The 16,371-nt window shown below is 38.0% G+C and overlaps 2 protein-coding genes across 2 annotated transcripts in view; both read right to left on the reverse strand.

The window, feature by feature from the left end:
• Positions 1–817: 817 nt before the first annotated feature.
• Positions 818–14,094, reverse strand: LOC122334416 (inverted formin-2-like). The gene is made up of 11 exons (XM_043232321.1): positions 13,957–14,094; positions 13,414–13,484; positions 12,616–12,723; positions 11,935–12,005; positions 11,082–11,202; positions 10,844–11,008; positions 9,755–9,857; positions 6,441–6,593; positions 4,643–5,131; positions 3,140–3,193; positions 818–1,447 (listed from the first exon to the last, which is right to left on the reverse strand). Exons 1-10 carry the CDS (start codon positions 14,033–14,035, stop codon positions 3,141–3,143), a joined length of 1,413 nt encoding a protein of 470 aa, XP_043088256.1. The 5' UTR covers positions 14,036–14,094; the 3' UTR covers positions 818–1,447; position 3,140.
• A 384-nt stretch (positions 14,095–14,478) lies between these two features.
• inf2 (inverted formin 2) overlaps positions 14,479–16,371 on the reverse strand; it is a 24,697-nt gene continuing 22,804 nt past the window's right edge. The window contains exons 9-12 of the mRNA XM_043232318.1: positions 15,872–16,014; positions 14,960–15,021; positions 14,784–14,885; positions 14,479–14,620 (exon numbers count right to left, since the gene is read on the reverse strand). Coding sequence (XP_043088253.1) covers positions 14,608–14,620; positions 14,784–14,885; positions 14,960–15,021; positions 15,872–16,014 — 320 coding nt within the window. The 3' untranslated portion in view covers positions 14,479–14,607. The remainder of the gene's footprint in view (positions 14,621–14,783; positions 14,886–14,959; positions 15,022–15,871; positions 16,015–16,371) is intronic.

Consider the following 16,371-nt stretch of genomic DNA (forward strand, 5'->3'; position numbering starts at 1 on the left):
ACCAATACTTGGAGTTCGCAGATATAAAAGGGTTACACTCCCAAGAGAACAAATGTTTCTGTTACGGCAAAAAACGAATTGATGTTTGAAAGCGACTCAAGTAGGATTCGGCCGCAGAGCCGCAGAGCGCCCCCTGACGGCAAAGCGCATGCGCACTTTCGTGTGCGCTGTTATTGAGTTACGAAGACACTACAATGAACTATTGATCTGTTTCGTTTAACTTTCGTCGCGCATGTGATAAAACAACAGCTGATGCAATCAAGTCTGATTTTACGCAAGCAATCGTTTCAGTTTATGGACCCCACAATGGACGGAATGCGCAGAACGTAATGGGATAAGAAGGAAAGTTAAGAGTTTAGTCGTAAACCGCGTGTTTTGGCAGAAAGCAGCTTTGTTTTCGGTGCGACTCGTTTTAATAATCATCACGTGCTCGACAGAAGCAGAAGAGTCGGGGGTGTCAATCAACTTGGCCGTTTGGAATTGCGAACTTTGGATTGGCTGACATGCATTTGGGGGCGGGGCTTAGAAGCCAAGGCGCGCGTCTTTAAAGGAATAGTTTTTGTTCTGCTGAACACAAAATTATTAATTTGCAACTCATTAATAATAAAGTAGTTGGGGGATGCAGAATAAAGCATCAATAGGTGTTTAATAAGCAGTAATAAATGGCTAATATTCTAGTAATATGCATGCTAATAAACTGATAATAAGGTGTTACTGAATTTTCGTGTTTGGGTGAACTGTTTCTTTAAATATTAATATAAATTCTAACGCATTTCAAATCAAATTGAAGCTTGAGAGTCAATGAACAAGTCTCAAAACCGATAGCACATTTTTATTTATATATATAATTTAGAGATTTTCTTGATGAAAATACATACTGACATAAATATAAACGTCACACTCAAACAAAAGATATTAAACGATCCAGCTCAACCACTGCAAGCGCAAAATATAATCATTTCTGCAAAGAAATTGTATTACACTAATATTTTCGAACCGATATATCATAATATACGAATACTTCTCAGTGTTAATGCCAAACATCTTTATAATAGGCGATATAAAGGTTACATTCAGAGCAATATTAGCAGTTAACAGCAAGTTATCTTAAAGGTTTGAGAAAAAGACTTTTAAAGGTTTTGAGAAACGGCAAAAAATCCATAACCAGACGTTTTTTTCCCTCTCCTGACCGACTCGTATGTAAACAATGTTTTGGCGTCTCATAAACGTATCCCAAAGTGTGCAAATATTTAAAAGGGTTTGGTCGAATCTAAAGATTTAGCATTTAAAAATACATTTCTTTAAGCCAAACTCAAATACACGTCGTGCGAGGCGTATTTCCTCAGTTGCTCCCCTGCAGATCTCCTCCGGTCCGGAACAACAGGATCACGGCCAGAACACACTCAACTTTTCCTTCTCCCCTTTGTCCTCCTTTTCCTAGAGCTTCCTGCAACGCGAGAGAAAAATGATATTATACGTTGAGCACCAGCATCTCCAGATATAAAAAGATCAGCATTAAAGGAATAGTTTCAGTGAATGGGTGCCGTCGGAATGAGAGCGTGATAAAAACACCAGAATAATCCGCAGCACTCCGGTCCATCGGTTCACATCTGGAGAAGACTCAATAATAACATCAGTAATAACTAAAAATCCAGCCACATTTGTTTAGATCTGTGCAGATTTCTCTCCTGATTCAGAACGGAGCTCTTATGGACGATTTATGGATTATGGAAAAAACATCTTAATGCTAGATTAGTTTGATCTCTTCCAGATGTGAACCGACGGACCAGAGCGCTGCGGATTATTCTGACGCTTTCATCAGACTCTCACTCCGACGGCACCCATTCACTTCCATTGCCGAGACTTTTCTCCAGATCTGACGCAGGCGCAAACTCATCCTGATCTCGGATGGTCCGAAGGTGAGCACATTTCAGCGGTTTCATTTTTTTTTTTTAGATGAACCATTCCTTTAAACTACCATAAGAAACTACGTAGTAAGTATACAGAAACACAGAAGCTCAAACACGGTGGCTTTAACAAATCAGCTTAGAAATGGTACTTTAAAACTTCTAAAACTATAGCTGATATTTAGCCCCAAAAAAAGCAGGTCCAAACTCTAAACGCTTCTATTCAGAATAAAGTGCTCTCTGTTAAACAAACCGTTTGCTAACAGTCTTGGAATTTAGTCTGTATTCGGTCAGCTGCACATCTGGACTCATTTCTAAACTATTTGCTTTGTTTATCTTTCATTCTTCACAGACAGATTAAAGCGGGTTCGATGGTGACGACGTGGGGTCAAAGGTCACACAAGACCAGCCCACCCCCCCCCGCACACCTCTGCTGTCAATCATTCGCCGCCAGTCATTAAACATTTTGCTTATTAATTCATTTAAATGAATATACACTCTTTTATGTAACTTTTGTTCATCGAGGATGCATGCAAAATATTTCTATTCCACATAAACGTTCTCTTGAGCTTTCCATTCATCTGTGAATCCTGAAAAATAAAACGGCAGCTTCCACAAAAATATTAATAATGTTTTCAACATTGATAACCAGAAATGTTTCTTGAGCAGCGGATCAGTGTATTAGAATGAAGTCTGGAGTAATGATGCTGAAAATTCAGCTGCGCTTCACAGAAATAAATTGAACGTTAACACACATTCAGTTACTCAGTGGCTATTTAAACTGGAATAATATTTCACAATTTTTACTGTATTTTTTGTTAAATAAATGCAGCCTGATTGAGCAGGAGAGACTTTTTTGTTTGTTTGTTTAAAAGAAAAGACGGACACCATACTCAAGTAAATTTTGAAAATGATGATTCATCTTTAGTTGCTGGTTAAAATCACAGACGAGAGGATATATTGTTGTTAACACAAAGAAATGGAATTAGTTCTGAGCCACACGTTTGATTTCTACAAGACAAACCACACGTAAAGAAATGATTCTCTCCCGACGAAAGAGAGGTTTATTTGACGAGGACAAACCACAGCAGATCCCCACGAGCTCGGGACGAGACGGAGTGTTAATAACAGAGAGCTGGACGGCTAGTTAACACACGTGTGTGAGTAGAGAGGTCTGTTAGAGAGCGATCAGGCGGAGGTCCAGCTCGGTCCAGCGGAGGAGTGTGACCTACCTCACTGCAACACACAGCCCTTTTTAGAGCGTCCAGTCCCTCTGTTACCCTCCACTTCAGAGGATCAAAGAAAAAGACACACTTTCACTTCAAGTGTCTGTGCGGCACCACCTCGACTCGGAGTACTGAACACCAGAGAATTAACACCTGACAGAACCCCCACACACACACACACACACACACACACACACAGAGACCCTCACACAGTCTCTCTCAAACACACACCACTCTCTCTCTCACTCACTCTCACTCTCTCCCACCCACACTCACAGCCACAATCACTCTCTCTCACACCCACAATCACACTCACCCACACACTCTCACACTCACTCTCTCTCTCTCACACCCACTCTCTCACACTCACACACTCACTCTCTCACACCCACACCCACTCACTCTCTGTCACTCACACCCACACTCACTCTGTCACTTCAAGTGTCTGTGCGGCACCACCTCGACTCAGAGTACTGAACACCAGAGAATTAACACCTGACAGAACCACACACACACACACACACACACACACACACACACTCACTCTCTCTCACACCCACACTCACTCTCTCTGTCACTCCCACCCACTCCACTCCCACCCACTCTCTCTCTCCCACCCACTCTCTCACACCCACACCCACTCACTCACACCCACTCACTCACACCCACTCACTCACTCTCTCACACCCACCCACTCACTCTCCCACACCCACCCACTCACTCACTCTCTCTCACACCCACACTCACTCTCTCTGTCACTCACACCCACACTCACTCCCACCCACCCCACCCACACCCACCCTCTCTCTCTCTCACACCCACACTCACTCTCTGTCACTCACACCCACCCACACTCACTCCCACCCACTCTCTCTCTCTCACTCCCACTCTCTCTCACACACCCACTCACTCAAAAAAAAAGATTCTATCTTTTGATCTTGGAATGAATCATGACATGGACTTGTATAATAATAATAATAATAATAATAATAATAATAATAATAATAATAATAATAATAATAATAATAATAATATCTGGGATTGTGAATCGCAGGAAAATACTTTTCCAGAGAATTTTCCTGAAATATCCCAGCGGCTTGACTCTAGCACATTGATGTTAAACATTAAAATATTATTTAATAATATTTGAATAATCAGTATCAGCTTTATAACAATGCTGTTAAATGAGTAAATCACAATTAACTTTATCCAAATTAGAAGTCTTGTGTACATAATGTGTGTAAATTGTATAATTATGTACATGTAAAAATACACGCAAGTACATTTTAAAGAAAATGTCACGTATAATTTATACGATTAATACATGTAAATACTTAAAACGTGTGTTTTTATACATGCATAGTATAGTTGTCTGTGTTATGTAAACAAAAACTTATTTTGGATGCTATTAACGACAGAAAATGCAAACCGAAATATTGGCAAGATGTTTTAAAAACAAGCTTTCGATGCTGAAAAAAAGGCCTTTATTAGACATAAAAAATGGGTTACCTTCATTACTGCCTTTTTTATTTCTTGGGAGGAAATTCCTTGGGAGTTTTTTGTTTTCGGGTTTCAGGGGGGCCGGGTCTACATCAGGAGCGGGCGGGGCTTGTGACGTCACTCCGTCCACGTCGTCCCGCCCCTGCCGTGTCCCGGGCGAATCATTGGCGTCGTCCTCCGCGACACGGAGAGGCTCTTCTTGATTCTTCACAGAGTCTTTATCATCACAGCCTCCGTTGGAGCTGGCGTCGGAGCGGGGTAAAGGCTCCTGGGGGGGTTCTGGAGCGTCCGGACACCGGGTGTTGTTTCCGTTGAGGTTCTGATGGCCGTGGGCTGAAGTGAGGCGGCTGTGGGACTCGCCGGCGGCTTCCTGAGTGTTTGGGGAGGTGTTTTCAGGCTCCTCTGGAGAGGCTTCAGAGCTGGGTTTGGTGGCGCGGCTTTCGGCTCGATCTTCTGCAGACGATCCGGCTTCTTCTGCGACAGACCTGACACTTGCTGCTTTAGGACGAGAAGAGACGGGTTTGTTCAGGAACGGAAGCGCGTGTCAGATGGAGATGAAGCATGAAGCAAAGCCAGAGCTCTTTTGAGTTTTTAAATACATGCAAGTTCTCTGCAGAACGATTGTTCTCATGCAGCAGCTCACAAGCTGACTTCAGTCTGTGACACGCAACTTCTCTCATTATTGTGCATGCTGTACCAATAATTTAATCACACTGAAGGAACATCTGACATGACTCATGATGGTGAACGGGTAGAGTGGCACTATTGAGAAAAAAGTGATTTTTCTAAAAATAAAGTGTTATTCAATATTATATAAATAATAATAATAACGTTACCACTACTACCAAAATATTTTATAAATAATATATATTTTATAAATAATATTTATATTTTATATATATATATATATATATATATATATATATATAAAAATAAATAAAAATATTAATAAATTACTAAATAAATGACAATGCACAAAAATTTGATTTTGAATGTGATTAACCATTGCCCAGCATCAATATGCATGTAATATATAAATAATTAAATTCTATGAAACATCATCATCATTATTATTACATTAATAATAATAATAAAAAGGTATTATATTATTATTATTAATAATAATAATAATGTATTATTATTATTATACAAAATACTAAACAATGATAAAAAAATAAACCATTAAAATATGAAATATTAAAAATGTATTTATTATAAATTAAGAATAATTTATTGTGCAGTTTCTTGTAATTTATTTATTGTACACTGTACTGAAAATTAAAATACAAATATTTATGGCTTTATTTTTCAAATTTCTCTACATTAAACTTTATTTTGATTGAAACCAGCAGGGTTTTATGCCGCTGTGTTTAATCATGCAGCAGTAGTAAAGCAAAGTAGTAAAAAATTGTCACCATTTATAGGACATAACCTTTCCTTTAACATTAAGAAAAAATGATCGAAAAAAACCCAAAACAAATGACAGATAAATAAATGTCAACTAGCCATTTGCAGTTTATAGCTTGTATTCACAGTCATGTGATCGGCGTGAACGACCAATCAGAAGCAGTGAAGAGGGCAAGCGGCGGAGCTGATTGGTGGAGCAGCGGGATGCGACGCTTTGAAGGGGTCAGAAACTTCGACAGTTTCAATAAAAGCTCTTTCTGGAGCGCAGTGGGTTTTTAGTGAAAGAATAAACTGAGCATCCGCTCGCAGTCGGACCCCTTCAGTGCGCTCCCTACAGACAGCAGCGCGGGAGATAAAGGCAGCGGAGCCGCTTCAGAGCCGCACAGGCTGATATTCTTACCGGACGCTCCTGCATCTCTATGCATTTCACTAGAAGGGGCACTTTCCGTTTCGCACCTGGGACGAGTCTTTCTCAGATGGAAACCCTTGCGAATATCGGCCAGGAGCTGATCGATGATGCAGCCGTCGTCCGGAGGAGCTGGGCTTCTGCGAACTGACACCAAACACAGAAAAAAACTGCTGCAAATACCGGAAAATATGACACATTTCATCCCATTACCAGTCCACTAACCTCAAAAGAAAGAGGAATTCATATTAAAAACATTTATTAATATTGTAAAATTAAAACGGAATATTTTCAAATGAGATAAAAACAAGAACCTATTTAATAAATGTTTGTAATTATAAACCAATATTTTCAAATGAGTTAAAAAAGCTTATTTAATATTGTTATTATTATTACTACCACTACTTCTTCTCCCAATACTACCACTACTTCTTCTCACATTACTACCACTACTACTTCTACCATTACTACCTCTACCATTACTACCTCTACCACTACTACCTCTACCACTACTACCTCTACCATTACTACCACTACAACTTCTCCCATTACTACCACTACTTCTCCCATTACTACCACTACTACTTCTCCCATTACTACCACTACTACTTCTCCCATTACTACCACTACAACTTCTACCATTACTACCACTACTTCTTCTCCCATTACTACCACTACTTCTCCCATTACTACCACTACTACTTCTCCCATTACTACCACTACTACTTCTCCCATTACTACCACTACTACTTCTCCCATTGCTACCACTACTACTTCTCCCATTGCTACCACTACTTCTTCTCCCATTGCTACCACTACTTCTTCTACCATTGCTACCACTACTTCTTCTACCATTGCTACCACTACTTCTTCTACCATTGCTACCACTACTTCTTCTACCATTGCTACCACTACTACTTCTACCATTGCTACCACTACTTCTTCCACCATTGCTACCACTACTCTCTCCACCATTGCTACCACCACTACTACTTCTACCATTGCTACCACTACTTCTTCTCCCATTGCTACCACTACCACTTCTCCCATTACTCCCATTACTACCACTACTTCTTCTACCATTACTACCACTACTTCTTCTACCATTACTACCACTACTTCTTCTACCATTACTACCACCACTTTCACCACCATTACCACCACTACTCTTCCACCATTACTACCACTCACTCTTCCACCATTACTACCCACTCACTTCTTCCACCATTACTACCACTCTCCACCACTACCACCCCCACCACTACCACCTCACCATTACTACCCCACTACCCCACCATTACTACCACTACTACCTCTACCATTACTACCACTACTTCTTCTACCATTACTACTTCTCCCATTACTACCACTACTTCTTCTCCCATTACTACCACTACTTCTTCTCCCATTACTACCACTCACTACTTCTACCATTACTACCTCACCATTACTACCTCCACCATTACTACCACTACTACTCCCATTACTACCACACACACTACTCCCCACATTACCACCACACTACTTCACCATTACTACCACTACTACTTCCACCACCACTACCACTCACTACTCTCCACCATTACTACCACTACTACTTCTACCATTACTACTTCTCCCATTACCACCTCACTTCTTCACCATTACTACCCCACCACTTCACCACTCACTACCCCACCACTACTACCACTACTACTTCTCCCATTACTACCACTACTTCTTCTCCCATTACTACCACTACTACTTCTCCCATTACTACCACACTACTTCTCTCCCATTACTACCACTACTACCTCACCATTACTACCTCTACCATTACTACCACTACTACCTCTCCCATTACTACCACTTCTCCCATTACTACCACTTCTCCCATTACTACCACTTCTCCCATTACTATCACTACTTCTTCTCCCATTACTACCACTACTACTTCTACCATTACTACCACTACCATTACTACCATTACTACCTCTACCATTACTACCACTACTTCTCCACCATTACTACCACTACTTCTTCTCCCATTACTACCACTACTTCTTCTACCATTACTACCACTACTTCTTCTACCATTACTACCACTACTACCTCTACCATTACTACCACTACTTCTTCTACCATTACTACCACTACTTCTTCTACCATTACTACCTCTACCATTACTACCACTACTACTTCTCCCATTACTACCACTACTTCTTCTACCATTACTACCATTACTTCTTCTACCATTACTACCTCTACCATTACTACCACTACTACCTCTACCATTACTACCACTACTTCTACCATTACTACCTCTACCATTACTACCACTACTACTTCTCCCATTACTACCTCTACTTCTTCTCCCATTACTACCACTACTTCTTCTCCCAATACTACCACTACTTCTTCTCACATTACTACCACTACTACCTCTACCATTACTACCTCTACCACTACTACCTCTACCACTACTACCTCTACCACTACTACCTCTACCACTACTACCTCTATCATTACTACCACTACTACCTCTACCATTACTACCACTACTACCTCTACCATTACTACCACTCACTACTTCTCCCATTACTACCACTCACTCACTCATCCCATTACTACCACTTACTTTCTCCCATTACTACCACTACTACCTCTACCATTACTACCTCTACCATTACTACCTCTACCACTACTACCACTACTACCTCTCCCATTACTACCACTACTACTTCTCCCATTACTACCACTACTACTTCTCCCATTACTACCACTACTACTTCTCCCATTACTACCACTACTACTTCTCCCATTACTACCACTACTACTTCTACCACTACTACCTCTACCATTACTACCACCATTACTACTACCACTTCTACCATTACTACTATTACTACTACTACTACTACTACTAAGAATATTAAAAACATTTAACTTTAAATATATTAAAATAAAATATTGCAATATTGAATAAAATGTTTTAGTCTAATATTCAAGTACTGTAACATATCTTAAGTGTATTATTAATTCATTAATTTAATATTAAACCTTAGGATTATAAAAATGTGACCGTTGAATATTAAAAATGTTTTTAATATTAATAAAAATATATTTTTGAGCCTCTTCTAAAGGAACGCACTTCTATTAGTGATGTGAAATAAAAACTGAATACTGGAGGTGAATCTAACATCTGAACTGAATCTGTATTCTTCAGTGAACTGAAAAACTGAAGCGTCACAGCAGAACAAAACACGTTTAATCTGCTCTGAACAACAATACAGTAGAAACCCAACAAACAGTAAGCGTGTGTCACTCACTTATCTTGCCATCTTCTCCTTTCTGTCTCTTAGACTCCTCCGCCGCCAGCTGCTGCTTTCTTTTCTCCGCTCTGGCCACTTGTTCTTTACGGATCTTGTTTTCCTACAAAAAGGAACAACATTTCCTGACCTTTGTGACATATTCATTTTATATATATTATAAATCATTACATGAAACATGATAATATCATCATTACATGATAAGTGGTTAGTTCACAATATAAAAAAAAAAAAAAAAAAAAAAAAAAAAAAAAATATATATATATATATATATATATATATATATATATATATATATATATATATATATATATATATATATATATATGCTGCTGTAAAGCATAGATTTTTCAATGAAGTAATTTGTAATTACACATATTTGCAATACATTAAAAATTTGACTTAACTGTACATTTTAAAATAAAGGTTAATATAAAACACTAAAATATCTAGTTGTTAGTGTTATTTGTAATTGTAATTATAATAATTTGATATCAGTTACTTAAAATTCTTAATTTTAATATTTTTATTCTAAAGTTATAAAATGACTTTTCTATAAAAATTAAATTAGTTCCATTTTATGAACAACTGTAACGTATCATTTTAACATTGATAAAATATTAGTAAAAAAAAAATTCGAAAAGTACTATTAACTATTATATTAAAAACATTGTTTTAATTACAAACACTAATATTAAAATAGTCATATTCAAACATCTGTTTTTGTTAAAAGCACCTTTTATACGGACAAAGAAATGTATATATAGTTTTTAATATTACATATTTTAAATTAATAGAAAGCGTTTAATTATATTATTATTATTTTTTTTTTTCAAATTAAGGGATTAAAAGACCTTTTATACGGAAATATATTGTTTTTAATCTAATAAAAATTTCCTTAATTTCTCAAATCAATAGAAAGTGTTTATTTTAGTTTTAATTATTTTTTTTATTATTATTATTATTATTATTATTATCATTTTTAATTATTATGATGATGACGATGAGGATGATGAATTATTAATATTATTATTCTTATTTCAGGTTAAGGGTTTCTTGGAGTCTGTATATTGGGTTTTATTTGTGCACCTTCAGGGCTCTGATGAAGAGCTGGCGAAAGGTCTTGATGGTGCTGAAGAGCTCATCGAGCGACAGCTGAGCCGCGTCTTCACACAGATACTGAGCCAGATCCCCCTTCCTGCTGTCGATGTCTGAGAAACGCTGGTCCAGGGACTCGCTCGCCGCCAGGTTCTTCTGCACAAACACACGCAGGATCGTCAGAAACGCCACGGGGCTGAGAAGAGCAGAGGACTTCAGAGAACTGTACCTCGATGAGCCCCGAGAACTGCTGCCGGACGTCCTCCAGAGACGAGGACACCTTCTTCTGCGTCCCTCTCAGCCTCTTCAGAAGAAGCGTGTTTTCGGCCTGAATGGAGTCTAGATTCACCCTGAAAGAACCAATGAGAGCGGATTCAGAAACACACACACACGCACACGTGTTTAGCTATCTATATGGGGACATTGCATACAGGGGAATGGTATTTTTACTCGAAGAACTGTTTTTTTATTGTCCTACACCTACACTTAGGAACGTTCTGCACTTTTACAATGTAAAAAAACAAACAAAAACTTTTAAACCAGTTTTACAAATGAGGACGTCCCGAAAAAATGTAGTTAAGCAGGTGTACACACACACACACACAGAGACAGACAAAAACAAACACACAAATAACAGATACACACAGGAAACAAATGCACATGCACGCACGCACGCACAAACACGTATGCATTACATACACAAATGCACGCATATGCACACACAGTCACTCAAACAAACACTAACACACACACACACATGCATGCATGCACACAGAAAAAACACTAATGCACGCATATGCACACACACACACACACAGTCACACAAACAAACACTAACACACACACACACACACACACACACATGCATACATACACAAAAAACATACATGCATACATGCACACAGAAAAAAAAAACACACTAATGCACGCATATGCACACACACACACACAGTCACACAAACAAACACGCACACAATGGCTAACACACGCTCGCTCACTTTTTGTGCACACACACACACAAAATATTATAATCATACAAAAAACACCCAACACACACTCTCTCAGATGATATACTGTTTTACCCGGCTGCTTTCTCACAGGCCTCTATTTCTTCTGGAAGATTCAGCAGCTCTGGGTGGTTTAATTCAGCTTCCTGGAGAAAAATCACAAGATCCAGAGACACTCAGCACCGAGCACAAAGCACAGCTTTCACCGGCTCTCATCTCATTCTGACCCAAAAATAATCAGTATGTCTAAGAACACACACAAACAGGATTAAGACGTTATGACAGCGCTGGAGCCACAGGAACTCTGTTCATCGTGCTTTTCCTCTGGATTTATTCAGTCAAGCTCAAAAAAAACAGAGATTATATTAAATAAAACGTTTAAAAATATGTATTGTTTGTAAGTCTTACAGAGTGAACTTGCACAAAAAAAAAAAAAAATTATGAATTTTTTTTTTTTTATGATTTATTTTTACTGATTTTATTTTATGCAATGAACGGCTTTATATGGTTTTTGTTTTCTTAGTTGTATGAAGTCTAAACGTATTCGGTTTCAATTATTCTAGTACTCTAGAAAAGTTTTTAAATATATTTTATTCAAGCTACTGTTCATTTTATTTGGAATAAAGACTTTTTTTAATGGTTTGAGTTCTGATTTAATAAAAAAAACCCAACGCAGCAATTTCTAAACCCAATCAGCTCCCCACCTAATATTTATATTTGACTTTTTCGATAACTGAATAAATAGTGAAGCTGTACCTCCAGGATGTGATGTAAGAGTGTGATGCGGCTCTTGTTTGCTTTGGTTTCGGTGAGTTTCAGCAGGGAACTGATCTTGAATCCCTCCGCGTTTCCCGTGTGGCTTCCCTAGTAAAGAGGAAAAACACAGCGTCTGAGGAACTGAGGCACCGAAAACAAGAGCAGCTACCATGAATAAAATCTAATTAACGCTAAATAATGCACTAGTTCTCTTCTTAAAGGAACACTACACTTTTTTCGGAGATAGGCTCGCTCTCCAACTCCCCCAGACTTGAGTTAACGTTTTTGAATCCATTCAGCCGAAAGCACTTTTAGCGTAGCTTAGCATAGATCATTGAATCCGATTAGACCGTTAGCATCGCGTTCAAAAGTGACCGAAGAGTTGATATTTTTCCTATTTAAAGATTTAAACTCTTCTTTAGACCCAATCTGAATCGTTTCAGATCAGCATCGCAGATCGTGGATCGTTCGAGTCAAGAAATTATGCGCAAGTCTTGATCTAAAGCAAAAAACGTGAAGAAATTTGTCTTGAAATTTGAAAAACGGATGGCTTTTTAATCAATTTAAATATTTTTGTTTTGCATTTAGTGGTTGGCTATTTCTTTAACTTCTTATCAGGTAATAATCATGCGACATTTCCCAAATTAAAACAGTGTTTACATACATTTTATTATTATTTAATAGAAATTACTGCCAGGGACAGTTTAGTACTGGCTGGATATCTTAAGGAACGTGTTATAGCTTCTCTACTGAATCCTACAGCTTGGATGAAGACTTCTTTAATTGTGATTTTCTTACATAGTTGAGAAAGTTTCCAACGTCGAGGATGAGTTTGCAGAAACTGGGCAGCAGCGAGCTTTTCCTGAGACCTGCGGGAGAGACGCACTTTAGCTCAAAAAAGTTCATTCATTCTGTGCACACTAATAAATACTGTACATAAAAAAATGAATAAATTTAAGTGTAAACATTTCTGTGAAAGCTCATTCCCCCAGTGAACTTAATTTGTGAAATATGAATTAAAAAAAACAAATTAAAATAAAAGTAGCTAAAACAAAAAACAACCTAAAATGAAACAAAACGAAAAAAGTATAAAATAAATAAATACAATTAAAATAAATGTGCCAAAAAATTTAATTAGCTAAATAAATGCATTAAAAAAATACATAAATAAAAAATAAATACTAAATATAAAAATACACAGACAAAAATCAATGAATTAAAAAAATAATATATATATATTTTTTTTCTTTGGAGATTTGCTGAAGTCCTCTTTCACGTCGCACAAGAATCTCCCCGAACGCCGTCTCCCGCTCGGCTCTGAAGATGTTGGTTTGTACTCACTCTCACAGGCCGTCTCCACCAGCTCGGTCTTGGGCTTCAGGATCTCCAGCACAGACTGAGTCTCTTCACACAGCAGCATGCATTCAATCCTCAGCTGATAACTGAACGCAGACCAAACACAGACACACTAACTGCTTCATGCACACCGCTCTTCTCTCACGTCTTTCCCGGAATCGTGAGACACAAATGCAAACGCCAGAAAAAGTCAGAATAAATCAATTATTGAGGAGAAAAAAATTAAAAATAAAAAAATCAGTCTCAGAATTGAGAGTTTATATCATGCAATTTCAAGAAAAAAAAAAATTGCATGATAAAAAGGTCACAATATTTGGCTCAATATTTGTATTTTGAGGGCACAACAAAATCTGTATATTGAGAAAATGAGCTTGTCCAAATAAACATGCAGACTACTAATCAAAAATGTTGTGATATAACAAAATATCTTGATGAACATGACCTTGCTTAATATCTTAATGCTATAAAAGAAAAAAAACGTATAATTTTGACCTGTACAGTGTGTTGTTGTCTATTTGCTCCAGAGACACTGATAGCATTACGAGGTTTTAGGGAGACTTTACCAGGGTACAGCCAGCAGTGAGAGGTAAAAGTGGTCCACGTTGGCCAGTTTGTCCAGATCTCCTTGAAAGGACTTTAAGTTGTCGATCTGAAGAAGACGATGCAATGAAGTTAACGCAAACCACTCAACTGACCACGAGCACCTTTACCCAGACGCAAGCAAAACACCAACTGCGAGCTTCATTTATATTTGCTTCAAGGTCTACGAACCGCGAAGTACTTGCAGACGATCATATATTACGGGAAGGTACCTCGTGTTTTTCGGGAGCAGCTTCAGAAGCTGTTTCAGGGACTCGACGTCAAATTTCGAGCAATCTCCTTTCTGCACCATCGACACGAACTCTTCGTTTGAGCTGTTTGCGAGCGAAACCAACAACCTTCAGCATCAGAAAACACACGCCAGGCGACCCAAAACCTCCCAACTCACCACTTGAACTGCTTCAGAAAGATGTTCAGGTTGAGATTCTTCTTGGGGTCAATGAAGGAAATCTGAGAAAGAGGAGAATTCTTCATTAATTAAAAAGCATATTTATATTTATTGAGAACGATTCGTGTTTCTCTAAAGCAGCGATTCTCAAACGTCTTTAGCCAAATTATTTATTTAGATGATTTTCAACAACTGTGTTTTTAGTCTTTATTTTAAAATAAAAGATTTTTTCATTTTACTTTTGCGTTTAAATATTAGCTTTGAAAAAAGCTTATAAAAAATTCTTTTTAAAATTAATCTTTTTTTTAATTTCACCTTTTAAAAATTTAATTAGCTATTAATCAATTACTTTTTAATCAAACCCTGCTATAAAAGACGTACATATTCATAATTTTGATTAAAGATGAAAACGCTAAAGCAACTTGCGCTTTCAACTTTCTGATGCAATCTCACAGTTTTATTAATAAAATCCAGTCCTGCTGAAAAAAAAAATACAGCAGTAATTTCTATTAAATACTATAGTATTTATAATACAATGCATTATCCTGTATATTATAGTATGTGCATGCTACAGCATACTATAGTGAATGAATAAACGACTCTAGTATACTTTAGTTTTTTACTACAGTAATCTGTAGTGTAATATACCCTATAGTTGTAGAAAGCAGTAAAATCATTTGTTTATATTGGTATAGTTGTGATATTAGCACAGCAACAAATTAGTTCAAGTACTTTACTATAGCTTGGTTCAAAAACACTATTTCTTATACATTACTATAGTATTTTTCTATATGGTATTCATTGCAAATGAGAATAATAATCGAACCCATGACCGCGCCTTTGAGTTACAGGAATGCTTTGAAGTTCGGTGTTGAAATATGATCTGAGATGCGTCTGAATTAATCGAGTCACCTCCTTGGGCTCTTTCTTGAGCGGCGCGGCTGGGCTCTTGTCTTTGGGTTCGGTCAGCGGCAGACAGAAGAGCTGCTCGATGCTGCTGTAATTGGGCTCCAGCGGAGAATCGCTGGGGACGGACGCCCATATCGACGGACCATCTAGGAAAGAACAACAAACACACACAAACCAACTCAATCGTTGAATCATTTAATCTGCTTATTAGCCAGTTAGGGACAGAAAAGAGAAGCGGTCCGAGAACCGAGCCCTGAGGCACCCCAGTAGTTAGACACCTCACCTCTCCAAAATACTTTGAAGGATCTACCTAAGAGGTGATATTTAAACCACTGGAGTGTGGTTCCTAAGACGCCCTTTCTCAACAGTGTTGACTACAGGAACTGGTGGATAACCATGCCGAAAGCAGCGGACAGATCCAGCAAGAAATCTGCTCTTTGTCTTAAAGCTTCAACAACCGACAGCAAAGCCCTTCTGAAAGCAGGCTGGTTGTTAAAGAGACG

Source organism: Puntigrus tetrazona, unplaced genomic scaffold (assembly GCF_018831695.1).
Source record: "Puntigrus tetrazona isolate hp1 unplaced genomic scaffold, ASM1883169v1 S000000528, whole genome shotgun sequence".
In the NCBI taxonomy this organism is placed as follows: Eukaryota; Metazoa; Chordata; class Actinopteri; order Cypriniformes; family Cyprinidae; genus Puntigrus; species Puntigrus tetrazona.

What these genes read in the sequence shown, in the direction of transcription:
- LOC122334416 (XM_043232321.1), bottom strand. Translation starts at nt 14,035, where the DNA reads ATGCTGCTGTGTGAAGAGACTCAGTCTGTGCTGGAGATCCTGAAGCCC. An exon ending in TCTTACATCACATCCTGGAG is followed by an intron (nt 12,006 to 12,615) that starts GTACAGCTTCAC and finishes ATTTTTCTCCAG; the next exon opens with GAAGCTGAATTAAACCACCC. An exon ending in TAGAGATGCAGGAGCGTCCG is followed by an intron (nt 5,132 to 6,440) that starts GTAAGAATATCA and finishes CTCGTCCTAAAG; the next exon opens with CAGCAAGTGTCAGGTCTGTC.